This window comes from Rana temporaria, chromosome 9, assembly GCF_905171775.1.
Source record: "Rana temporaria chromosome 9, aRanTem1.1, whole genome shotgun sequence".
Taxonomy (NCBI): Eukaryota; Metazoa; Chordata; class Amphibia; order Anura; family Ranidae; genus Rana; species Rana temporaria.
Window position 1 is genome coordinate 114,720,558 of NC_053497.1, and position 27,088 is coordinate 114,747,645.

General features: G+C 42.5%; 1 protein-coding gene across 1 annotated transcript; it reads right to left on the bottom strand.

Annotated features, from left to right (window-relative positions):
- Window positions 1-1,088: 1,088 nt before the first annotated feature.
- Window positions 1,089-20,167, bottom strand: LOC120913875. The gene is made up of 6 exons (XM_040324187.1): window positions 20,034-20,167; window positions 16,081-16,201; window positions 14,144-14,265; window positions 10,248-10,318; window positions 3,935-4,076; window positions 1,089-2,622 (listed from the first exon to the last, which is right to left on the bottom strand). The coding sequence occupies exons 1-6, from the start codon at window positions 20,147-20,149 to the stop codon at window positions 1,392-1,394; spliced, it is 1,803 nt and encodes a 600-aa protein (XP_040180121.1). The 5' UTR covers window positions 20,150-20,167; the 3' UTR covers window positions 1,089-1,391.
- Between the last annotated feature and the right edge of the window lie 6,921 nt (window positions 20,168-27,088).

The window sequence follows — 27,088 nt, forward strand, 5'->3', positions numbered from 1 at the left end:
TTCACAGACGCTCTCCATCTAATCTGACAGAGCTTGAGCTATTTTGCAAAGAAGAATGGGCAAAAAAAAAAAAAAAATATCACTCGCTAGATGTGCAAAGCTGGTAGAGACATCCCCAAAAAGACTTGCAGGCAAAGGTGGTTCTACAAAGTATTGACTCAGGGGGGCGGAATACAAATGCACATCACATGTTTCATATATTTATTTGTAAAAAAAAATGTTGAAAACCATTTATCATTTTCCTTCCGCTTCATATTTATGTGCCTCTTTGTATTGGTCTATCACATAAAATCCAAATGCAATACATTTAAGTTTTCAGTTGTAACAAAATATGGAAAATTTCAAGGGGTAGGAATACTTTTTCAAGGCCCTCTATATGTCCTAACTAAAAAATTGTGTTTGTTTAACATCGTTTCCTTATCAGTAAAGATATGATACTGTCCCTGTGGAACCAGCTGAGGTGATATTTGTTTGGCAGTCCCAATGTCATGGCTGGAAATTGCAACAACTCTTTCCCATGCTGAGGTAAAGGGCACTTGTTAGGTATTTTGTTTCATAAGTGAAAAGCCTCTGATGTAGGCTGGCATCTTCTAACCCCCCCTGCAGTCTCATTTCAGAGCAGTGAAATACTGTATGTTGTAAAACCAATGGCCCTGCTTCATGCCCAATAACTAGTTTACAGTCCTGAATCAGGGAATGGCAGGCATCATCTCTCCATGTTTCTGCCACCAGGGAAGAGTGATTGTCATTTACATCTATATAACCTGATGTAGCTCAACATGAGAAAAGGATGTAAGAAGTGATGGCGTTGGAAATTTTGGTTATAGAGATTTGTTCAGGCATGCTTATAAGAGAAAATAAATGTTTATTTTTATGTAATTTGTAACGCTGAACTGGTCTGTTCTCAATGATGAATTCACAGTTCTTGTAGAGCATTCCATAGCTCACCAATGAAAACGATAAAAATGCTGTTGTCTACACCAGTGGTCATCAACCCTGTCCTCAGGGCCCACTAACAGGCCAGGTTTACAAAATAAATCACAGGTGATATAATTTGCTGATCAGTGATTGCAGTATTCTAGTCTTAATCTCCCCAAGGTAATACATAAAACCTGGCCTGTTAGTGGGCCCTGAGAACAGGGTTGATGACCACTGGTCTACACCAACTAATCACCTCTTTTTCCCTACAGGGCGGAAATAGGTAGATTCTGGTTGCTATGGACATCCTCTTTTCCAAGCTTCCGTCTACCAATCCAATCACCTCTGGTGACCATACAACCCACTATGTAATGACTCTGTGTCCCGTGGTGTACGATAAAGAAAAACAGCAAGTTGTGAGTTGATCTTTCCCACAATGTGCACAAGAGGTATTTTGTCTGAAGCCGTGTCTTCTAATCCTCATCACTATCTTCCTCCATCAGTAATATTTTGGGGATGTCTTTTGGTATTTCATCTCCCTGGTATTTATCTTGAAATGAAATGGAGAGGTCCACAATCCCATAGAGTGGAGAGCAATTGTCTTTTGCAGAACTTTCTGCTCCAAATGATCCTGGAGTAGATTCAGAGTTGCCCTTTGCAGCTGGAAAATACCCTTGAGAAGCAGAGGACTTCTTCAGGACACTTTTGCTGAATGAGGGTCCTCTAGGGGTGCATGGCCTTGTAATCCTGGGTTTTTTCTCTTTGACCTGATTGCCGTGCTTGTCTGGTAGCGACTGAGGCAATGCGGTCCAGTCTATGCTGTTATCAGGGGTGAACTGAAAGTTAAGTTTAGGGATAAAGATTGCATTTTCTTCTGTACTTCTTGTTAGTACCAGTACTCCCTGACTCCTCCTTATGACATCATTTCTCCTTGAAGAAATGTGTGACTTGGTGTCCTCTTGGCTACTAGATGCTCTTATGTCTGCTATATTTGAGGCTTGGCCAAAGTCCACACTGATTTTCTGTGCCAATAGGTTCTCTTCTACTGGTAATGACACACACCGTTCATCTGTACCCTCTGCATCATTGGCCCTAGGACTTTTTGATGTAATATTTTCACTGCTTATTTTGACCCTAGGACTTTTCTTCAAGTGTTCATGACTTGATATGGTATCTTCTTGACTCTGCGTTTTGGTGCTCACTTCTCCTTGTGTGTTGTGTAAAGCATTTGCTTGAGACTGTGTAAGGTCAGAAGATGCTACCTCAGGCTGAAGTCCTTCAGTTTCATGGTTCTCCTTACTACTAAGGTGTCGTTCATAATCTGACTCAGTTTCTCCTAAAAGTTGTCCTTGGATTTCTACTTTTTTCTTTGTTTCAAAATCTTCTTCTTTGACATCTTTAATATCCAAAATTCTTTCTCGAAAGGTCAGCATTTCCAGTGGGTCTCTATTTTTGGTTTCTTCTATGGAACTACCATCAATCCAAGCTGTCTCATCATGTTTGCTTTTACATTTCTCATTGGTAATAAGCTGGGGTAAAGTTTGAGGGTTATAGGACTCTTGCCCGATGTTGGATGAGCTGGATTCTGATTCTGAAGCATCCTTCTCACTAAGGACCAGACCATCTATTTGGTGGGTCAGCAGCAGATGGCTTTCATGATCTTCTGAGGGTTTGTTCTGTTTTGTAGATAGGTTACTGTCCTGCCTGGAGAGAAGTAAAATCATTTTATGCATCACTAATTGTGTGTTATACAGCAAGTAGTAGAACAAAGATCAGATTGATGGTCCCGGAGCACGCAGTTGCAAAAACAGGTTGGCCATAGAACTATCTGGGCAAGTTCAGTTTAAACTCTCTACTTCCTGTCCCAATAAATTGTTCGGGATCATCTACCCTCTGATTGGACAATGAAGGAATACAGACATTGGGGCAGATCCACATACATCTGCGCCGGGCGCAGCGTATCTAAGATACGCTACGCTGCTGTAACTTACTTTTGTTTGGTTTGAATTCTCAACGAATTTGTGCCGTAAGTAACGGTGGCGTAGTGTATCTGTTGCGGCATAAAGGGCGCGGAATTCAAATGGAAGTGATGGGGGCGTGTTTTATGTTAATACGTCGTGACCCGACGTAAACTACGTTTTTTTTTAACTGCGCATGCGCCGTCCCTGGGGGTATCCCAGTGCGCATGCTTGAAATTAAACCGGAACCAGCCAATGCTTACGACGGTGATGTCATTCTACGCAAATTCCTATTCGGCGAACGACTTACGCAAAAAATTCAAAATTGTACGCGGGAAGGACGGCCATACTTAACATTGAGTACGCCTCAGAACAGCAGCTTTAACTATACGCCCGAAAAAGCCAAACGCAAACGACGGAAAAAAATGCGCCGGGCCGACGTACGTTCGTGGATCGCCGCAAATAGCTAATTTGCAAACTCGACGCGGATTTCGACGGAAACGCCACCTGGCGGCCGCCGAAAAATTGCATCTAAGATCCGAAGGCGTACGCCTGTCGGATCAAGCTGAGATGCCGTCGTATCTTTGTTTTGAGGATTCAAAACAAAGATACGACGCAGGAATTTTGAAATTACGCCGGCGTATCAATAGATACGCCGGCGTAATTTCTTTGTGGATCTGCCCCATTATCTTTTCTTTTCTGTATGCTTTCTTTCCAATAAACAACAAGGACCTATTGGCTCATAGTGATGCTGTGCACGGGGTCATGGAAAGCTTACAGAGGTACTTCTATCCTATTTAAAGATACATGTAACTATTTTTCTAAAGTAATAACTCAATAAATAAACTGTACCACTCACCTGATTTTTTATTTATGCCACACAAAAATAAACTCAAAAGAGAGACACGTTGTTGGGGCAGTGCCAAGGAATGTGGTAGAAACATCACAGCAATCCACAAGAGATATCAAAGCCATTAAATAGACTGAACCTATGTTTCGTACAAAATAGGCACAAGCTGAACATTATCTTTTGTTACATAATAAGTAAACTCTCTCACCGTCTTCTAGGAATTCCAGCGCTCTTCCTTGAAAGGGACACCTGTTTCACTGGGAATCTGAGAACTGTTATGTGCCTGGAGTTCAAAGAACGCTGCTTGCTGGCATGTTCCTGGTGAAGATATGAGTGCAATCTCGCCTCTCCTGCTCAAACAAACATGCAGAAGGGTTTTAGAGTCAGAGAGGAATATATAGGCTGTAAATAAAACAAACTGCCCTCAGCCCTTGTAAGTGCTTCCTTCTCATTGGAATTATAATATCAAAGTACCGGTAATATTAAAATTCCTACATTTAACGTATAACTTTATTTCACAGTAGCAATCAGTTGTTTGTGTAGCACCAACAATTACTCCTACTCCAGAGGGTCTTACATTCTAATGTCCCCACCATAGGATATGCCCACATATTCCAGAGAACACTGAACAATTCATATGAGTTTCTGCATCAGAGAGTTTACACTCTTAAGTCTCACCACTATCATATGCTAGTGTGTGTGTATATATATATATATATATATATATATATATACACAGCGCTGACACATTCTGTAGTGCTGTGTGTGTGTGTGTGTGTATATATATATATATATATATATATACCCCATGCACCAGGGGAGCTTACACTCTGTTTCCACAACATATGTATATTATCCCAGTGAGGGATGGGGCATGGGACTGTACGAATGCTGTTGGATAGTTCTGAGACCACAGAAACCATACACCAGAAACAGTTTACAGATAAAAAAATATATAATTTTAATTTTACATATTATATACATACAAAAATCGAATAAAATCATATATTAAGTTTCACCAATAGTTGATTGTTGAAATATTATATACAGTGGGGTGTCCAACATGTTTCGCCCATTCGGGCTTCCTCAGGGACGTATGCACATGTATATATAAAAAGATCTCAATCTACAATAAGAAACAAAAATGGTGAAGACATCTTTACCTAATATATATAAATGTATATTGCAAGAGTATTTTACAAAACATATTCATGTTGTTATTAAAATAAGTGTGATTCTATATGTCTAATTCTTTAAGATAATGGAGATAACATACTAGCGAAAAGTCGCTGCTTTTTTGCTGTTCCATAATGGCACCCCTATTCATACAGGAAATTACCGACTTGTGTAAATAATTACCTCCTTGGTAAATTTCTCTCACTGGCCACAGAAAACGTAGACATAAAAACCCCAAAGGTGGGCAACCGGATCAAGGACAGAAAGCATGTAGTGCTAATCAATCCTATTTGGGTGTATAAGGATATTGAGTTAATTATCAATAATGACAATGATCAGAAAAACGAAAATACTTATAAGGTACCATGTATTGCTGGTCATACCTATTAGTGGGCACTCAGGGATGACCGCCAGGCGCATTCCAGCCCTGAACCATGGCGGAGGCTGTGATGTTGTGGTCACCCGTTCTATGTGTCTATCGCAGCGCGTTATAACAACCAGCGCAGGGAATCCCTGTTCTCAAAGCTCCACCCACGGGGCGTGCTACACATCCCCGCCTTGCCACTCTGATGGGCTACCAGCGCTGCGTTCATTGGAGGTGCTGCACACACCCCCTTTGACACACACATCCCGCCCACCACTGCGCTCTGACGTGTGCTACGTCAGAGCACACTGGGATTATATAAGGCTTCATTCAGCACACACACCGCTCAGGCCACTAGGAAGCCCACACGCTTTCAATTGCATGACAGGTAACTAACTTCTGCTTCTCAACCAATTTGTTTTATATTATCAGTCTGACGACTGCCCCTAAAACTCGATTGAACTATTTTTCCTTTGCTTGTCAGACATCTGATTAGCGTCGGCTGTGTTCATTACAAAGTCTAATCTGGTTTACCCTCCTCTATTGAGTGCCTTATAAGTGAACATTTTCAAGGTATTTTTTCTCCTCACATTTTTTTCTCCTCTTTTTTCATGCATTACTCTACACTCCGCAGACATTGATGTTCTATCATTGTCTTATGCTTATACATTTATGTGATTATCTTACACAGTTCCAACTTGCAGCTGCGGTGCACAATCAGTGCATTGTCTGCCAGCATAATCACGGCTTCCTATCAACATGTATACGTCCAATCGTAGCAACATATGTGAGTTCAATTAAGTATGCAACTTTTTATATTTCATATATATATTTTTTACGTTTTTATACATTTTTATATTTTCCCTTTTCATCATTATACTCTATTTCTTTTACACAGCTCCTCATTTACACAAATATACAATATAATTTTATTAAAAATAAAAATATAATGCTGAATATATACTTCCTATTAATTATTATTTTTCTCTTACCCATTCGTTGATTACATCCATTGAATGGTATCCATGGTTACTAGCTATGGACACCTAAATATGCGACACATATATATTTTATATTATTAATTGTACCTAATGTAGCTATCAAGGAGGCTTATGCCCCTGATTAATAAATCTGGACGCCATACAGATGCATTCATGGGTAGTAACAGATTCACTAATACATTAATTTTTAGATCTTTATTAGATCTTTGTACCAGTGCATATATTCCATTATTGCTTTTTTCTTATACTACATTTTCTTCTTGATGTATGTTACATATTAAAATAGCCCAATATACATTTGAACCATCACGACTCTCTCAATACATAGTACCTTATAAGTATCCAATTAATTAATAAATTTTTTCGTTTTTCTGATCATTGTCATTATTGATAATTAACTCAATATCCTTATACTCCCAAATAGGATTGATTAGCACTACGTGCTTTCTGTCCTTGATCCGGTTGCCCACCTTTGGGGTTTTTATGTCTACGTTTTCTGTGGCCAGTGAGAGAAAGTCACCAAGGAGGTGATTATTTACACAAGTCAGTAATTTCCTGTATGAATAGGGGTGCCATTATGGAACAGCAAAAAAGCAGCGACTTTTCGCTAGTATGTTATCTCCATTATCTTAAAGAATTAGACATATAGAATCACACGTTTTTTTAATAACAACATGAATATGTTTTGTAAAATACTCTTGCAATATACATTTATATATATTAGGTAAAGATGTCTTCACCATTTTTGTTTCTTATTGTAGATTGAGATCTTTTTATATATACATGTGCATACGTCCCCGAGGAAGCCCAAATGGGCGAAACATGTTGGACACCCCACTGTATATAATATTTCAACAATCAACTATTGGTGAAACTTAATATATGATTTTATTCGATTTTTGTATGTATATAATATGTAAAATTAAAATATATATTTTTTTTATCTGTAAACTGTTTCTGGTGTACGGTTTCTATGGTCTCAGAACTATCCAACAGCATTCGTACAGTCCCATGCCCCATCCCTCACTGGGATAATATACATATCTTTAGGGACGGTAATGCTCTTGGCTACTCATTACAATATTTCCTGTGCACACTCTATGCTTAATTAATTTTCTCTCTGTTTCCACAACAGTCATATACAAAATTGTTATTTAGCTCTGATATAATGCACAGTGCTGTACAAAGTATACTGTTCCATTTACATCGGTATCTGCTTTGAAGTATTTTACACTAATGTCTCACACTATTATTTTACATTAATAAATCTCTGACGTATTCCATAGTGTTGTATGAGGAACACTGAGCCATTTACACAAAACACAGGAGCTTACATTCTAATTTCTCACCACAAGCACACACCCAATTATTATATAATGATAAAGCTATCACATATTCCACAGTGCTGTCCTATTAGTGACAGTCTCTGCACCTTGCCATTTAATGTCCTATACATTCACACACTATTATTACTACCTAGCTCTTCTAGGATTTGGGTAGCAACAGCCCCTGCTCAGAATCAAACTTTAAAGTGATTGTTTTTTTTTTCCTATAAAAATAAAAAACAAGTTATACTTACCTGCTCTGTTGCAGTGGATTTGCACAGAACAGCCTGGATTCTCCTCTTCTGTGCTCCTGGCCCCTCCCTCCTGTTCAGTGCCCCGACAGGAAGCAGCTTACTATGGGGGCACCCGAGCCGAGTCACAGCTCCCTGTGTCCATTCAGACACAGAGTCCCAACCCCTCTTTCCCCTGATTGCCTAGCTGAGTTTGATTGACAGCAGTGGTATTTTGGGAGCCAGTAGCGCTGTTGCTATGTCTCAGCCAATCAGGAAGGAGACTCTGGAGGGCTGAGACATTCGTGGACATTGCTGGACAGAGAGGGACCTCAGGTAAGTTTTTTAGTGGGGCTGCTGCTGCACACAGAAGGCGTTTTATCTTAATGCATTAAGATTTAAAAAAAACTTCTGCCTTTACAACCACTTTAACCACTTGCTGACCAGCCACCGTCATTATACTGCCGCAGGTCAGCCCGTTCCCACAAACCACTGTAGGTGTACGGCGGTCACTTTAACAACTATAGCGAGCACATGCGACCGCCGCATGGCAGGGGAGCTGGTGCTCTTGATAGGTGGCCACAATATCTGCTTGCCACCCCCGCTCCACAGAGAGGCAGAATGGGGATCTGTCAATGTAAACAAAAAGATCCTGTTCTGTCAGGGGAGTAGAGAGTGATCGTCTGTTCCTAATGATTAGGAACAGTGATCTCTCTGTACTCCCAGTCAGTCCACTCAGCCCTCAGTTAGAAACCCCTCCCTAGGGAACACATTTAACCCCTTGCTCGCTCCATAGTGTTAACCCCTTCCGTCAGTGTAATTTATACAGTAATTGGTGCATTTCTATAGCACTAATCGCTGTATAAATGTCAGTGGTCCCAAAAAAGTGTCCGATTGGCCTGCCGCAATCCCGCTAAAAATCGCTGATCACCACCACTACTAGTGGGAAAAAATGTATAATAAAAATGGCATAAATATATCACCTATTTTGTAGACGCTATAAATTTTCCGCAAACCAATCAATATACGCTTATTGCATTTTTTACCAAATATATATAAAAGAATACATATATTGGCCTAAACTGATGACATTTTTTGGGGGATATTTATTATAGCAAAAAGTAAAAAATCTTTTTTTTCAAAACTGTTTTTTCTGTTATAGCACAAAAAATAAAAACCGCAGAGGTGATCAAATACCACCAAAAGAAAGCTCTATTTGTGGGGGAAAAAAAGGACGTCTAATTTGTTTGGGTACAACGTCGCACGGACGCGCAATTGTCAGAGGTGACACAATGCCATATCGCAAAAAAATTGCCTGGTCATTAAGGGGGGAAATCTTCCGGTCTGTAAGTGGTTAAGCTAAGCCAGATAACTGTAAACTATGGAAATGATCATGAGCTCTAATGGTTTATTACAAAGCTGAAACAGCATGTTTTCTTCACAGATCCATACCCGAGTCTCAGGCCCCATACACACCATAGAATCTATCCGCAGATAAATCCCATCAAATGGGTTTCTGCGGATAGATCCTATGGTGTGTACACTCCGTCGGATATTTATCCGCGGATAAATCTCCCCTGGGATGGATTTCCAGCAGATGGATATTTGCTGACATGCTCAACAAATCCATCTGCTGGAATCCATTCCAACGGATGGATCCGCTCGTCTGTACAGACTTACCGGATCCATCCGTCCAAAGGGATTCCCCGCACGCGTCGTAATGATTTGACGCATGCGTGGAATTCCTTATATGACAGCGTCGCGCCCGTCGCCGCGTCATAATAGCGGCGACGGCGCGACACGTCATCGGCAGAGGATTTCAGTGCGGATTTCAATGCGATGGTGTGTACACGCCATCGCATAGAAATCTTCTGAAATCCTCGAGAGGATTTATCCGCGGATACGGTCCGCTGGACCGTATCTGCGGATAAATCCTCTCGTGTGTATGGGGCCTTATGCCGCGTACACACCATCACTTTATGTGATGAAAAAAAATGACGTTTTTAAAAACGTCACTTTAATTGACCGTGTGTGGGGGAAAACGTCGTTTTATGTCTTCTAAAAAACGACCAAAAAAAATTGAAGCATGCTTCAATTTTATGTGTCGTTTTTCAAAACGTCAACTTTTACTTCACAGAAATTGACCGTGTTTAAAACGACGTTTTTTCACCCGCGCATGCCCAGAAGCTACTTATGAAGCGAGCTTCAATGGAAAAACGTGGTGAACGTAACCTCGCTTTGCTAGAACATTGTGAGAAAAACGATGGTGTGTAGGCAACTTCGTCTTTGAAAATTGAAGTTTCAAAAACGTAATTTTTTACTTCACAGAAAATGTCGTTTTTTTTCATCACATAAAGTGATGGTGTGTACGCGGCATATCACTAAAGATATAGAGAAAAAAATTAAAATCCCCCCATTGCAGTACCTGACTCAAAAGGCATAGCTGCTGCTAGGGAGGTCAAATTCTTCACTTTCTCAGGGTCCAAAAGTTTCAACCTGATAAACATAATCACAGAAAACATTACACAGCAAGAGACAAGCTAACAGTGCGCTATGTATAATGCAGAATTTTGTCTATGCGGCAGAAACAGATTAAAGTGCAAACAATGAACTGCAAATAGGCACTGCCCTTTCCCCCTCCCCAATTAATGAATTAATGTACTTTCAAAGTGTGACATTAAGGCTTCATTCACACTGTGGTGTAGACATCAGGTTTTCTGCACACGTTGTTCAAGGGCACAAAAAAGAATTGTTCTCTATGTGCACTGGTCACACTGTTTTTTCTGCGTATGAATCTGCAATGTGTATGTCGTTTTCTGCACAGTAAAAAAACTGACATGACATCAACATTGCTGTGAATAGGGCACTTAACTGACGTGCGTGAAAACTGATGTCTCTGCAAGTGAAATCTGTGCGGTTTTCATGCATGTATGGTGTGAAGGAGTCCTAAAACAAACCTGTCAGCCATATTAAATCTTAGAAAAGTGAATGTTCTCCCTAAGAATCGATATCACAAGATACGTGCCATTATCTTTGTTAAAAACCTTCCTCTCTATCTCTCGGTAACTAATTGCAGGTTGATGGTTGGAACCGGTCTTACCTGACTTCAAGGCTACGCAACATCACCTATGGTTACCTTGTTCAATGAGACTGTCCTAACTGGCATCTGATTGGAAAGGGGATGGTAGTTGGTGATGCCTATCCTGGTCTAAAGCTATTTGAAATTAAACACAAACAGGAGGTAACAGGAAACATTTTGTGGCAGACACTTATGGGTTTTGTTCCACCTTAATTTAACAGTTTAAAAAAAAAACTGTTACATTCTCATCACATGCCAGGAATGTAACTGTCACGTTTGTTGTACTCTCAACCAGTGGTGGCTGGTGCTCATTTTTTTTTTGGGGGGGGGGGGGGGCGCAAACAAACGGAAAAAAAACACATCAATTGCAGCCACTGTGCACATCAAACGCTGTCACTGTGCCATCAAATGCTGCCACTGTGCCCATCAAACGCTGCCAGTGTCTCTATCATATGCTGAAAAATGGACAGGCGGACCTGATCGGACAGCATGTGTGAAATGGGCCCTTAACCTCTTAAGGACTGACCATGTAGATATACGTCGGCAGAATGGCAAGGACAGGCATAATCAGGTACCTATACGCGGCCCTTTAAATGCCTGCCGTGTGGTCGCGAGCACTCTGCCGGTGGCGAGCTCGCGACCATGCCACCTTCCCCGTGGGTCCCGCAATCGTCTCACAGAGGTATAGAGCAGGGAGATGCTTGTGTAAACAAGCATCTCCCCGCTCTGCCTAGTGACAATGACACTGATCTCCGCTCTGTGTACTCGGAGCGGAGATCAGTGTCATGTGACAAACAGCCCATCCCCCCTACAGTAAGAAACATTCAATAGGGAACACTTAACCCCTACAGCGCCACCTAGTGGTTAACCCCTTCACTGCCAGTGTAATTTTCACAGTAACCAGTGAATTTTTATAGCACTGATCGCTGTAAAAATGACAATGGTCCCAAAAATGTCCCAAAAGTATCCGATGTGTCCGCCATAGTGTCGCAGTCAGGATAAAAAAAAAAAATCGCTGATCGCCGCCATTACTAGTAAAAATAAATATTAATAAAAATGCCATAAAGCTATCCCCTATTTTGTAGATGCTATAACTTTTGAGCAAACCAATCAATAAACGCTTATCAAAAATATGTAGAAGAATAAGTATCGGCCTAAACTGAGGGAAAAAAATGTTTTTATATATTTTTTTGGGGGATATTTATTATAGCATTGCATTGCATAATATTGCATATTTTTCAAAATTGTTGCTCTATTTTTGTTTACAACGCAAAAAATAAAATCCGCAGAGGTGATCAAATACCACCAAAAGAAAGCTCTATTTGTGGGAAAAAAAGGACGTCAATTTTGTTTGGGAGCCACGTTGCACAATTGTCAGTTAAAGCAACGCAGTGCCGAATCGCAAAAAGTGGCCTGGTCTTTGACCACCCAAATGGTCCGGGGCTTAAGTGGTTAACCACTTCCCGACCTCCTCATGTACATATACGTCAGCAGAATGGCACGGACAGGCACATGTACGTACCTGTACGTCCTCTGCTAGACGTGGGTGGGGGGTCCGATCGGGACCCCCCCGGTACATGCGGAGGTCGGGTCCGCTCGGGGAGCAATCCGGGACGACGGCGCGGCTATTTGTTTTTAGCCGCTCCGTCGCGATCGCTCCCCGGAGCTTCGCTGTGGCGGCGCATCGATCGGGTGATCACCCTTTATAGGGGAGATCCGATCGATGATGTCATTCCTACAGCCACACCCCCCTACACTAGTAAACACACACACAGTGATCCCTAAATGTTACAGCGCCCCCTGTGTTTAACTCCCAAACTGCAACTGTCATTTTCACAATAAAGAATGCAATTTAAATGCATTTTTTGCTGTGAAAATGACAATGGTCCCAAAAATTTGTCAAAATTGTCCGAAGTGTCCGCCATAAAGTCGCAGTCACGAAAAAAATCGCTGATCGCAGCCATTAGTAGTAAAAAAAAAAAAAAAAAAAATGCAAAAAAAGTATCCCCTATTTTGTAAACGCTATAAATTTTGCGCAAACCAACCGATAAACGATTATTGGGATTTTTTTTTACCAAAAATAGGTAGAAGAATACGTATCGGCCTAAACTGAGGAAAAATAAAAATTGTATATATGTTTTTGGGGGATATTTATTACAGCAAAAAGTAAAAAATATTGCATTTTTTTCAAAATTGTCGCTCTATTTTTGTTTATAGCGCAAAAAATAAAAACCGCAGAGGTGATCAAATACCACCAAAATAAAGCTCTATTTGTGGGGAAAAAAGGACGCCAATTTTGTTTGGGAGCCACGTCGCACGACCGCGCAATTGTCTGTTAAAGCGACGCAGTCCCGAACTGTAAAAAACCCTTGGGTCTTTAGGCAGCAATATGGTCCGGGGCTTAAGTGGTTAAAGTACAACTAAAGTCCAATTTTTTTTTTTTTTCGATTTGGACAGAGTGGAGATGAATTTGAACACCTGTCAGTTTTTATTGCTAGCTGTGCCTTTGTTAGTGAGAGTCACCCTCTTTATTTATCCTGAAAATTCTAAATTTTGGGTTGTCCCCAGAAAAGTAATAGAGGGGAAATCTTCCAATGGGGACACTAGTTCTGGTGACCTGGAGGTCCCCAAGGAATTCCCTTAATTTGCAGGGATTTCCTCTTACTTCCTGTTTGACTATGTGACAGGAAGTGAAGGGAAATCTATGCAATGGGACACAGATGGGGGAAAAAAAACTTTGGGATTTATAACCCTCGCTTAAGCCCCGTACACTAAATCAGAAAATCGTTTGAAAAATACCGCTTTCAAATGGATCGTACGATAATCGGACCGTTAGTACAGAGCTTTCAAAAGCCAGACATGAGAGTTCATGTGATATTATCTTAATACGAAAAAAAAAAAATCGTACGATGCCATGCGATTTTCTTTTTAATCAGTATAGCTGTCATTGGAAAATACAATACAAATACATTTTGTATGTAATACATCTGTCGTACAAGAATTTTTGTGACTTTAGTAAACTCTTCAGATTAGATCTGAGGTTAGTATGCAAAAGTAAGACCCAGCGCTCTCAGTAAAATCGGTGCAGCGCCGCAGATGCAGTGTTGCACCGATTAGGACGGTGCCATTTCTGGCAAATGAAAATGCCGCCGATTAGAAATGCGATTTGACAAAACGCATATGCACTTATATCCCACCATTGAAATCCCTGATTCAGACAAAAATACCTTGCACTTACTTACCCAGCCTTCTTCATCCTGACTGGTACCATCATGTAGGTGGCCTGTCTCTGAGTGCGAGGCTGTGCTAAAGGAGCACTCTGCCTCTCTCTAGGAACCCCAAGACTCGTACTGCTTGCACCTTGCTATGGAAAACAGATGCATTTCTTTTATTGAATTTTATTAAATTGTATCCATCAATCATGTTGAATTGTAACAGAGATACATTTCAATCCAGTTTTATGTTAAAGTGTTACTAAACCCTCAACAGTAAAATCAGTGTCTATATACAGAATAGCGTGCTTGTTATACTCGCTGTGGAACTTAAGAGTTTAATCCTCTGCATTGTGTAAAAAGGCTGCTTTATCCTATATACATAGATCCTTCCGTTATGAACTTTCTGTGTGGGGAAGGCCAGCTAACACTGGCAGGGTAGCCGACCTGCACATGCTCAGTTGTCTTTTATGCTGGAGAGAACAGTTACATGTTTTCAAACTACGATTGTCATTTTCACAGTAAACAGTGCATTTTTATAGCACTTTTTGCTGTGAAAATGTCAATGGTCCCAAAAATGTGTCTAAATTGTCTGATGTGTCCGCCATAATGTCGCAGTCACAAAAAAAAAAAAAAACGCTGATCGCCGCCATTAGTAGTAAAAAAAAATTATTAATAAAAATGCAATAAAACTATGCCTATTTTGTAAATGCTATAAATTTAGCGCAAACCAATCTATAAACGCTTATTGCGATTTTTTTTACCAAAAATAGGTAGAAGAATACGTATCGGCCTAAACTGAGGAAAACATATGTTTTTTTATATATTTTTGGGGGATATTTATTATAGTAAAAAGTAAAAAATATTGCATTTTTTTCAAAATTGTCGCTCTATTTTTGTTTATAGCGCAAAAAATAAAAACCGCAGGGGTGATCAAATACCACCAAAACAAAAGCTCTATTTGTGGGGGAAAAATTACGCCAATTTTGTTTGGGAGCCACGTCGCACGACCGCGCAATTGTCTGATAAAGCGACGCAGTGCCGAATCGCAAAAAGGGGCAAGGTCCTTAACCTGCATAATGGTCCGGGTCTTAAGTGGTTAATGCATAAGATGCATTAGGGTGAAAAAACATGAGGGTTTACAACCCCTTTGAGGCTGGGTTCACACTATCTTCGCATGCGGCTCACAGCAGGGGTCCGGTGTGTCACCGTTCACAGTTTCAGGTCCGATTTCAGCCCGAATTCACTCCGGAACCACAGTGGAGATGTGAAACGGCTCCATAGGGAGCCAGTTAAAATCTCCTGCTATTGCGAATTGAATGCGAACAGCCCGCATCCAATTCACAATAGTGTTAACCCAGCCTGAGACTTGAGCGTGTCAATCTACGCAAAGGATTATCATCAGATAAGGTATAAAGAAGCAATTTTGTATGTAGTCATTTTTCTTTATAGATTTAAATCTTTTCTTAGAGAGGTATAAACTGGAAGTGAATAGACACGCTTCATCAATTTCCATTCATTTTCAATGAGAATATAATAGTTTTCTCTTGTTTTTATTTTTCATTTCAATCTTTTTAGGCACAGAAAATCTATCCAATAACAAAGTAATGTTGTGGGTCTGTGCTGCAATTTTAGACAGCTCACAAACCGGCACAACATAAGGCATCATTGACGGAAAATGTTCTACCTGTATTAGAAAAGTAGCTGCCGAATCTGTAATCAGAAATACAAATTCTCTGGAATGACATCACCAGGTCAAATTGAAGCTTTGCCCATAAACACAAACTGGACCTGAAAATGACCTCTGACCTAAGGCATCTCATCTATAACACTGAGTGGGCAACAATAAAAGACTAATCTTGTATTATTTGCCCTCATTAAGTCATTAGACATGATTATCTTTAGCTATGAAAGTGTTATCTGAAGAGCCAAACAGATATTAATCATTGTCTTGCTGGCATACTAACCTTAGCTGTAAGTGGTGGATTTGTAGCTGTTTTTCTCCCTGCTGGCAGTCGAACTATAGTGGCTGGTGCACTGGCACATGTGGGTTTATGAGATGGCAATCTAGAAATCACCTTTGCTTTGCTGGGAAAATAATTGTAAATGTCAAATACCATGCTTGTAAAACTTTTTCATGATTCAACAGTGACAGCAAAGTAACATAGGAACCGGTCAGCTATTTATAAATGTTTTCATATAAAAACCATGTCTAAGTACAGTCTTTTAACCACATCTTATGTGGCTGTGGAACTACAACTTCAAGTATGTTGGGTTGGCTGTGCAGGGTTCTGTAGTTATACTGGGTCCTTAAAGCGGTGGTTCACCCTAATGAAACATTTTTTTTTTATAGCATTAAATTAGGCATAGTAGCGCGAGCTACAGTATGCTTGTATTGATTTTTTTATCCCCGTACTCACTGTGCAATCCTCTATAGAAGATTCCGACTCCCTGCGGGGAATGGGCGTTCCTATCAAGAGGGAGGATGATTGACGGCCGGCTATGGCATGTCACGCTTCTCCGGAAATAGCCGAAATAGGACTTGGCGCTTCACGGCGCCTGCGCATAGTCTGTGCGCAGGCGCCGTATAGCGCCGTGAAGAGCCGAGACCTGTTCCGGCTATCTTCGGGGAGCGTGACGTGCCATAGCCGGCCGTCAATCATCCTCCCTCTTGATAGGAACGCCCATTCCCCGCGGGGAGTCGGAATCTTCTATAGAGGATTGCACAGTGAGTACGGGGATAAAAAAATCAATACAGGCATACTGTAGCTCGCGCTACTATGCCTAATTTAATGGTAAAATGTTGTTAGTGTGGGTGAACCACCACTTTAACCTCTTGACCACTGGGCACTTAAACCCCCTTCCTGACCAGACCAATTTTCAGCTTTCGGTGCTCTCACAATTTGAATGACAATTACTCCGTCATACAACATTGTACCCATTTGAAATTTTTGTCCTTTTTTTCACACAAATAGAGCTTTCTTTTGGTGGTATTAGATCACCTCTGGGTTTTTTATTTTTTGCGCTATAAAAGAAAAACGACCGAAAATTCTGTAAAAAAACAAAAAACAAACATGTTTCTGTCATATTCGCAGGTTATTTCTCACACACAGCATATGCATACCACAAATGACACCCCAAAACACATTCTGCTATTCCTCCCGAGTATGGCGATACCCCATGTGTGCAACTTTTACACGGCGTGGCCACATACAGAGGCCCAACATGCAGGGAGCGCCATCAGGCGTTCTGGAACACCCAGGCCAATTCTGACATTTCTCTCCTACATGGAAATTTATTTGCTAGAAAACTACATAGAACCCCAAAACATTATATATGCGGAGTATTGGGGTATTGCGGAGTATTTGGGTATTGCAGAGTATTGGGGTATTGAGGGTATTGCAGAGTATTGGGGTATTGCGGCGTATTTGGGTATTGCAGAGTATTGGGGTATTGGGGGTATTGCAGAGTATTGGGGTATTGCAGAGTATTGGGGGTATTGCAGAGTATTTGGGTATTGCAGAGTATCACGCAGGTTATTGGGGTATTGCAGAGTATTGCGCAGGGTATTGCAGAGTATTGTGCAGGGTATTGCAGAGTATCGGGGTATTGCAGAGTATCGGGGTATGGCAGAGTATCGGGGTATGGCAGAGTATCGGAGTATCAGGGTATGGCAGAGTATCGGGGTATGGCAGAGTAACGGGGTATGGCAGAGTAACGGGGTATGGCAGAGTAACGGGGTATGGCAGAGTATGGGGTATGGCAGGGTATGGGGTATGGCAGGGTATGGGGTATGGCAGGGTATGGGGTATGGCAGAGTATGGGGTATGGCAGAGTATGGGGTATGGCAGAGTATGGGGTATGGCAGAGTATGGGGTATGGCAGAGTATGGGGTATGGCAGAGTATGCAGAGTATGGCAGAGTATGGGGTATGGCAGAGTATGCAGAGTATTGCAGAGTATCGGGGTATGGCAGAGTATCGGGGTATGGCAGAGTATCGGGGTATGGCAGAGTATCGGGGTATGGCAGAGTATCGGGGTATGGCAGAGTATCGGGGTATTGCAGAGTAACGGGGTATTGCAGAGTATGGCAGAGTATGGGGTATGGCAGAGTATGCAGAGTATGGCAGAGTATGGCAGAGTATGCAGAGTATGGCAGAGTATGCGGTATTGCAGAGTATGGGGTATGGCAGAGTATTGCTGAGCTGGGAGGGATGGCTGGATCTGTGACTGCAGTTGTCACAGATCCAGCCACAGCACTGCTGACACCCCGCGCTCCCCCCCTCCTCTCCTCTCCTCTCGCACTGTACCGAACGGTACAGAGAGGAGAGGGAGGAACCGGCGTCATCAAATGACGCCGGTTTGTTTACAAGTGATCGCTCCGTCATTTGACGGAGCGATCACGTGGTAAACAGCCGCGATTCGCGGCAATTTACCGTGATCCGTGATGCGCCGGGTCTTCTAGACCCGGCGAGCACGGACACTTCCGCGAGCGCGCCCCAGGGGACGCGCAAACGCGGAAGTGCACGAGGACGTCCCAGGGACGTCCTGTCACAGTAACTCGACCGCGCTGTAGCAGTATTTTTGCTATAGCGCGGTCGGCAAGTGGTTAATTAAAGTGGAGTGCCACCCAAAAATGGAACTTCCGCTTTTCGGAACCCTCCCCTCCTCCGGTGTCACATTTGGCACCTTTTAGGGGGAAGGGGGTGCAGATACCTATATAACACAGGTATTTGCACCCACTTCCGGGGAGAGACTCCCACGGGAGTCACTTCACTTCCTGCCCCCCCGCCTTCTGGGAAACACACAGGTCCCAGGAGACAGCGGGGACCACCGGGAAAGCGCCACGCTACTCGCGCATGCACAGTAGGGAACCGGGCATTGAAGCCGCAAGGCTTCACTTCCTGATTCCCTCACTGAGGATGGCGGCGGGGCAGCAGAGAGACCAGCCATTGCTCGTCTTCTGCGGCCAACATCGCGGGCGCGCTGGATAGGTAAGTGTCCATTTATTAAAAGTCAGCAGCTGCAGTATTTGTAGCTGCTGGCTTTTAATATATTTTTTTTCGCCGGACCTCCGCTTTAAGCCTTTCAATAGGATTTGGCTGCTCTGTTCACACCAATTGCTAATTGAAAAAATGAAAAGCAACTGTCCATTCAAACAAAGGAAGTTTTATCCTGGCATTAAACATGTGAACCTCTCTGACCTGCTAACTAAATTTGTAATTGCTATTATTTTTATCCTCTTAAATGCCCAGATTTTGTACCTGCATAAAGTCTCCTTATGTACTGGGGCATGAAAAGGAGCCAACAAAGCCCATGTCATGCCCTGGAGCACTGGAAGGAAGCGTATGACTCTGGCTATATGTGATTATAAAATATTATTGAACTTGGGTTTGCCCATCAATGCCCAAGCAACACATTTACTTTATATTAGGGATGCACCTATACCCGTTTTTTTAGACTAATGAAAAATTATTACAGTTTCTTTATAATTATGAACAGTTCCTCTGCGGCTTTTAAATCGCGCTACTTCAGCACGATTTCAAAGCCGCAGTTCGGTGCATTTTGGACCTCGGATTTCATTGCCACTTGCAACTTCATTTAACAGAAGTCCCAATGGAATCACAAAAAAAGTGTTTGTTTTAGTATCGGAGCATTTGTACAAGTACTCATGCAAATGCTTAGTATCAGAACCACCTGAAGCTGCACATTCTAACCTTGTCTTTGCTCCTCACCACTCCATTCAAGTGAGGAGAAGCCTTGGGTAACTCTAAGTTGCTCTGGTAGCAGCTTACAGAGAACTAAGAACTCTCTATCTGCATGGCATGGCATGAGTGCCTGAGCGACCAAACATACACCATTGCTGTCATATAAAAGGAAACAGACTAAGCCCTCCATACCTGGAAGTACAAATGATTTACCTTGCACTGGATATGGCTCCCGGATTTGTACTAGATGAAATTTTACGCTCTTGCCTCTGTGTCGCCATTCTCTTTGCATATGGAGATAATACTCTTGCTGCTGAAGAATTCTTCATGTTGGCTGCACGATTTACATTCTGTAAAATACAAAGTAAAATTAAAGTCTTAAAGACAGAAAAGACTCCTCATCCGTCGCGACTGGTGCTCCATTCTTTGGGGGGCGGCAAACAAATCATTCAGTCGGCCGTCCAGTCCCCCCCAAAAATCCATACCAGACCCTTATCTGAGCAAGCAGCCTGGCAGGCCAGGAAAGGAGGGGACGAGCAAGCGGCCTCCCCCCTCCTGAACTATACCAGGCCGCTTGCCCTCAACATGGGGAGGGTGCTTTGGGGTCCCCTCCCCCAAAGCACCTTGTCCCCGTGTTGATGTGGACAAGGGCCTCGTCCCCATAATCCTGGCCCGGTGGTTGTAGGGGTCTGCGGGCGGGGGGGGCTTATCGGAATCTGGAAGCCCCCTTTAACAAGGAGGCCCCCAGATCCCCCCCATGTGAATGGGTAGGGGTACAATGTACCCCTACCCCTTCACCAAAAAAGTGTCAAAAAGTAAAAACCACAATACACAGTTTTTGACAATTCCTTTATTCTCTTCAATCACGCCGCCCGACGGACCTGAAAATAAAACAGCGCTGCCTCGATGGGAGGCGTACCACCGACTTCTGTCTCTTGGCTGTGACAGCTGTTATATAGGCAAGGGCAGGGCCACCCGGTGACGTAACCGAGTTAACCCGTCCCTTCTGATGTCATGTGCTGCCAGAGGGGGGGCGGGATTATCCGGTTATGTTAGGGGTGACCCCGCCCTTGCCTATATAACAGCTGCTAGAAAGAAAAGACAGTAGTCGGCGGGATGCCTCCCATGGAAGCGGAGTATTTTATTTTTTGGGTCCGTCGGGTGGCGTGATTGACAATTGATGTACTTTGCGGGACATTTTTTTTACAATTTTACAATGTACCCCATTCCCATAGGGGGGATGGGGCCGGGATCTAGGGACCCCCTTGTTAAAGAGGGCTTCCAAATTCCGATAATCCCCCCCGCCCGCAGACCCCCACAATCACCAGGCAAGGGTTGTGGGGACGAGGCCCTTGTCCCCATCAATATGGGGAAAAGGTGCTGATACATCTTCAAATGAGGTTGTTGTTTTGAAAAACAACAGATTTACTGGACAGATCACCAAGTGAAAATAGAAGAAAGAAAGCCTAAAAAATAAACTAATACAGTTTGCAATACAATTGCTTTTGGGTTTAATACTACTTTAAAATAAAATTGCATGAGCAAACTAGTAGCTCACTATAGATATAAAAACTACTGTAGGCAGGGTCAGATTTAGATCTCGGGGGTCCCAGGGGGCTTTTCAAGTGCAGTAGGCCCCTTATACACAGGAATTAATACCAGATCTCCAGATTTACAAAGCCTGATTATTGCATATTATTGGAATGGAAAAGATATACATAAATAAAAAGGGTAAATAAACAATATGTTTGAAGTACATGTAAATACATAAAGTTAAAACAACCACTAGCCTGACCTACATGTGCACAAAATGTCCTTAGTAACCAACTTTCCTCACTAACTGATAACTATGGAACTGTTTACTTTCTCAATGGCAGTCACACATTTTGAAGCAGTAGTAAACTGCTGGCTTTTTTTTTTCTCTGCAAGGCAATGTCATAATGTGCTAGTATGCTTTGCATACTAGCACATTATCTGGAAATTACCTTAGAACAAAGCCCTCCAGCAGCGCGCTGTCACCACTGAAGGTGCTTCCATCCTCACCCAGTCTTCCTTTCAGGTTTGTAGACTTTGGATGTGTGAGTGGCCGAAACAGCAAAACGTCACTCCCGCGCATGCACACGCCGTTTACAAGACAGGACTTAAAGCACTCTGAAGGACTGGCACGGGTATGCCGTTACATCAGAGCGCATGCACCGGTGACGTCACCGGCTGCATCTACAGTAAATACCTACTAAACGGCGCACGTATAGGAGATATTGACAGTACCTGTAGGTAAGCCTTATCCTTGTCCATAGCCTTAGGTAAGGCTTACCTATAGGTAAAATTCGTGCATGGGAGTTTACATCCACTTTAGATATGTGTGAGGTTGTATGTGCATGCACAGTGTAGGCCACCTCCCTTAAAGCAGAACTAAACTGAGCACCACAAAACAAAAATGCTATTTAATTCATTTTTAATAGTCAAACCAAACTCACCCACACATCCATGTCTCTATGCTTTTTTTTGTTTTGTTAAAGCGGAGGTTCACCCTAAAACATTTTTCTAACATTACATTGTGCTCACGTGCAACATTGACAGTATGCGTTTTTTTTTTTTTGCTGTACATACCGTCGTATAGCTATTCCCCCCCCCCCCCCCCCCCCGGCTTCTGGGTAGTGGCTCCCGCAGGAGTGGGCGTTCCTATGCAGCAGAAAAGTGATTGACGTGATGACAAAAACTACCCCCGTCGCAAAAGGTTATCAGTTTGTAGTTTTTAATGAACTTACCGTGGCACGGCGTGTTCATTCATGCTTCCTGTCAGATTGTATCTGCTTACCTGTACGGGATGTACAGGCACTCAGATATACTGACAGATCTGAAGGAGACCTGCATGAGATCAAGCGGTCTGATGATCCCTTATGCAACGCTTTACAGACTAAAAAAAAAAAACATATGTGCATTTATTTTTTCCAAAAATGTATCCTTTAAATCCAACTGTGGCCACAAAAATAAATAATATATATATATATATATATATATATATATATATATATATATATATATATATATATATATATACACACACACACACACACACACATATATATATATATATATGTGTGTGTAAGATAGATAGATAGATAGATATAAAGTCCCCTTGCAGTGCCCCTCCCCCCACCCCTCAGAGCGGGGGATGGGGTAATTAATAATACCCGTTCCTCAACCCCCTAGAAATAACCAGCATTTAACCCTTGCAGGGTGGTATTTAACCCTACAAGGGTAGATGTCTTCTCATTTCTGAAGTTGGCCTTTAAAATGATACAACAAACCATATCTAACACTTTTACAGATGATTGCAGGAAAAATGTTGCCTCCCACGATAAGTTTCAATACAGACTAACATGATAAAGATTCTATGTTTGTATGGGGGACGGGTGTATCGCCCCTCTCGCCCTCTTATAACTTTATAGCACAGATTGTAGATTGCATTGAATGCAGTTGAACGTGCTAGAAAATGTCCCCTACGTACGGACCCCCCACAAGTATAATGCCCCCCAAGCTGGCAGCCTAAGGAAACACATATTGCCCGGTATGTCCCCGCTGTTACCTGCTCAGGTTCCCCTCGGACCCCCATATTGTCCCGGACACGCTTCTCCTCGCAGGCTGCCATTCAGCGTCCTGCGTCTCCTAGGCAACCAGGCACAGCGAGGATCGCTGCTCAGAGGACAAAGAGTGCCGATCGCATCGATACGGAGTCAGCACCCTGGACAGCGGTCTGAGCGAAGAGTGCAGCCAATCAAAGAAGTCGTGTGTGAGGGGGCGGGGTTGTTATGCACACAGACAGCTGAGCGATCAGAGCTGCACGTGGCTGAGATTGAAGAATATTGTAGATTGGCTGCAACGATCTATAGAACCGATCACACCGGACAGACCCGAATCTGAACGTTTCCAGCATCATAACGGCACAAGAGGATTATGGAGTATTATGTTTCTTATACCTGATTGTTCCCTTCCAGCTCCTGAGTATGCATGACGGGCCTCAAATAACACACTCCTGAGGTCATCAGAGGGTTTGAGACAGTTCATGTATTTTAAAAGCTGGCCTTCTAGAGATTACAAAATATAGCAGATTCCTATGTATGCCCACTATACACGGCATGAATGGATGAATCTTCCACTCCAGATGTTGTAGTTTAAGGTGACCAGACATCCCCAGTTTCAGGGAACAGTCCCCTGATTGAGGACACTGTCCCCGGACCAAGTCTGTCCCTGGTTTTGTCCCCAGATTGGATTTAATAAGGGGCAGGGGCAATTTCAAAGACAATCAGTGCAGAATTAAAATAAAAAAAAATGAATTACACGCCCCCCCACTCCGCTGTGCCTACTAGCATAGGGGGGTTGTATTTTTCCCATTATCTGTGCCCCTTTCGGATGATCATGTGCTGGTCAGAGCGGAGGGAATATTTCTTCAGTTTCGGGCGCATGCCCATTCAGCTCCGCTCGCATGTTCTTCTGTCTTGGCTCAAATCCTGGCCAGCCACCTGCCTATCTCCTTGCCTTCCCTGGCGAAGTGATCTTCCTCCGCTCCCCATCCAGTAGTAGCCCGGGCCCGAAGAGTAAGACTTGTGAGGCGGGCGGCGACGGGCAGAGAGTCGCTGATTGTTGCCATTACTAGTAAAGAAAAAATATGTCCCCGGATTTCATTTTAAAAATCTGGTCACCTTATTGTAGTTTGGTCATTGGCTGTGCCAACTGATACAATCCCTGAACACTGCTTGCACTTGATTGGCTCCAGGTGCTGTTCAGCCAATCATTTGCCATCAGATCCTTTCAATTTCAATCAAGGGATTTCGAGGCGGCCAACAGATCCATACACTGAGTGAATTTCAGACACTTCATCAGTAACTGTCCAAAATGTGCTCAGTGTATGGTCAGCCTCAAACCAAGAACTTCAACCTAGATTAGACAGCAATGTACAGAGACATCCTTGATGAAAACCTGATCCAGAGCGCTCTGGACCTCAGACTGGGGCAAAATGTCATCTTCCAACAAGACAACGACCCTAAGCACACAGCCAAGATAACAAAAATGTGGACAACTCTGTGAATGTCCGAGTGGCCTAGCCAGAGCCCAGACTTTAACCAGATTGAACATCTCTCCAAATAGATCATAAAAATGGCTGTGCACCGATGCTCCTCATCCCACCTGATGGAGCTTGAGAGGTCCTGCAGAGAAGAATGGGAGAAACTGGCCAAAAATAGGCGTGCCAAGCTTGTAGCATCATACTCAAAACTACTTGAGGTTGTAATTGGTGCCAAAGGTGCTTCAGCAAAGGCTGTGAATACTTCTGTGATTCTTTTTATTTTTAATAAATTTGCAAAGATTCCAAACACCTTTTTCGTGTCATTATGGGGCATTTTGCAGAAAATGAGGGCTGGCGATTAGCTGGGAGTAGGGGTACGAGCACCGCTGGCGGGGTTGATCAGGAGCCGTTTTCCCGGTGGAAGAGTGACTGGAGTTAGAGGAGAGCCGCAGGATCACTGAGCGGTAAAACACGCTGTAACAGCATTACATTGAAACTGTCTCCGCTCTGCTTACTGATCTCACACAGGCCCGACTCCTAACTAACCCTGCGACCAAAATTTTACCTTTTAACAGCAAAATGCTATGTGTGGCGGAAAACTAAGACTGGCCATACACCTATAGATTATCTTTCGATTTTCTATGGGCAGATGGAAAAAGTGGGATATTCTTCTATCCACACAGTTAAGCGTACATGGAGAAATCTGTTGCACCTTTTCCATCTAACCATAGAAAATCTGCAGATAATCTATAGGTGTATGGCCAGCTTTACACTACACATCACCCTGAACACACCATCCCCACTGTGAAACGTGGTGGTGGCAGCATCATGTTGTGGGGATGCTTTTCTTCATTAGGGACAGGGAAGCTGGTCAGAGTTGATGGGAAGATAGATGGAGCCAAATACAGGGCAATCTTAGAAGTCTCATACACAAAAAAAATGAAATTTTTAATGATCTAGAAAAAAACAAAGTTTTTTCAACCCAATCGTTAAAACGGCCTTGCCTATACACGATCGTGAAAAAAAAAAGCTCTAGCAAAGCGCGGTGACGTACAACACGTACGACAGCACTATAAAGAGGAAGTTCCATTCGGATGACGCCACCCTTTGGGCTGCTTTTGCTGATTTCGTGTTAGTAAAAGACGATTCGCGCTTTTCAATCTGTTACAGCGTGATGAATGTGCTTACTCCATTACGAACGCTAGTTTTACCAGAACGAGCGCTCCCGTCTCATAACTTGCTTCTGAGCATGCACGTTTTTTTCACGTCGGTAAAGCCCACACACGACCATTTTTTACAACGTTAAAAACGACAACGTTAAAAACATAGTGATAAATTAGAGCATGTTCGAAATTTTTAATGGCCATTTTTTTCATCGTGAAAAATGCTCTGGAGCCCACACACGATCGTTTTAAATGACATTTTAAAAAAAAATTAATTTTTTACAACCCGAAAAACGGTCGTGTGTACGCGGCATTAGAGTCTGCAAAAGACTTGAGACTGGGGCGGAGGTTCACCTTCGAGCAGAACAATGACCCTAAACATACAGCCATAGCTACAATGGAATGGTTTATATCAAAGCATATTCATGTGTTAGAATGGCCCAGTCAAAGTCCACACCTAAATCCAATTGAGAATCTGTGGCAAGACTTGAAAATTACTGTTCACAAACGCTCTTCATCCAATCTGACAGAGCTTGAGCAATTTTACAAAGAAGAATGGGAAAAAATGTCACTCTCTAGATGTGCAAAGCTGGTAGAGACATGCCAAAAAGACTTGCAGCTGTAATTGCAGTTAAAGGGGGTTTTACAAAGTATTGACTCAAATGCACACCACACTTTTCACATAAAACAATTTGAAAACCATTTATCATTTTCCTTCCACTTCACAATTATGTGCCACTTTGTGTTGGTCTATCACATAAAATACATTTACATTTTTGGTTGTAACATGACATAATGTGGACAATTTTAAGGGGTATGAATAATTTTTCATGGCACTGTAAGTATACAATTCCACACAAAAAATATACAAACTGCATTTTATCATTGGAAAGCTGTCCTTGAGTTTCAGTGACAGGAAGTAGATGCTGACCACGAATGATGCCTGAACAAAGATGGTTCTGTCCTTCTGGAGAGAAAAGCACTGAATACATTGGGCCAGATCCATGAAGAAGTTACGACGGCGTATCTATTGATACGCC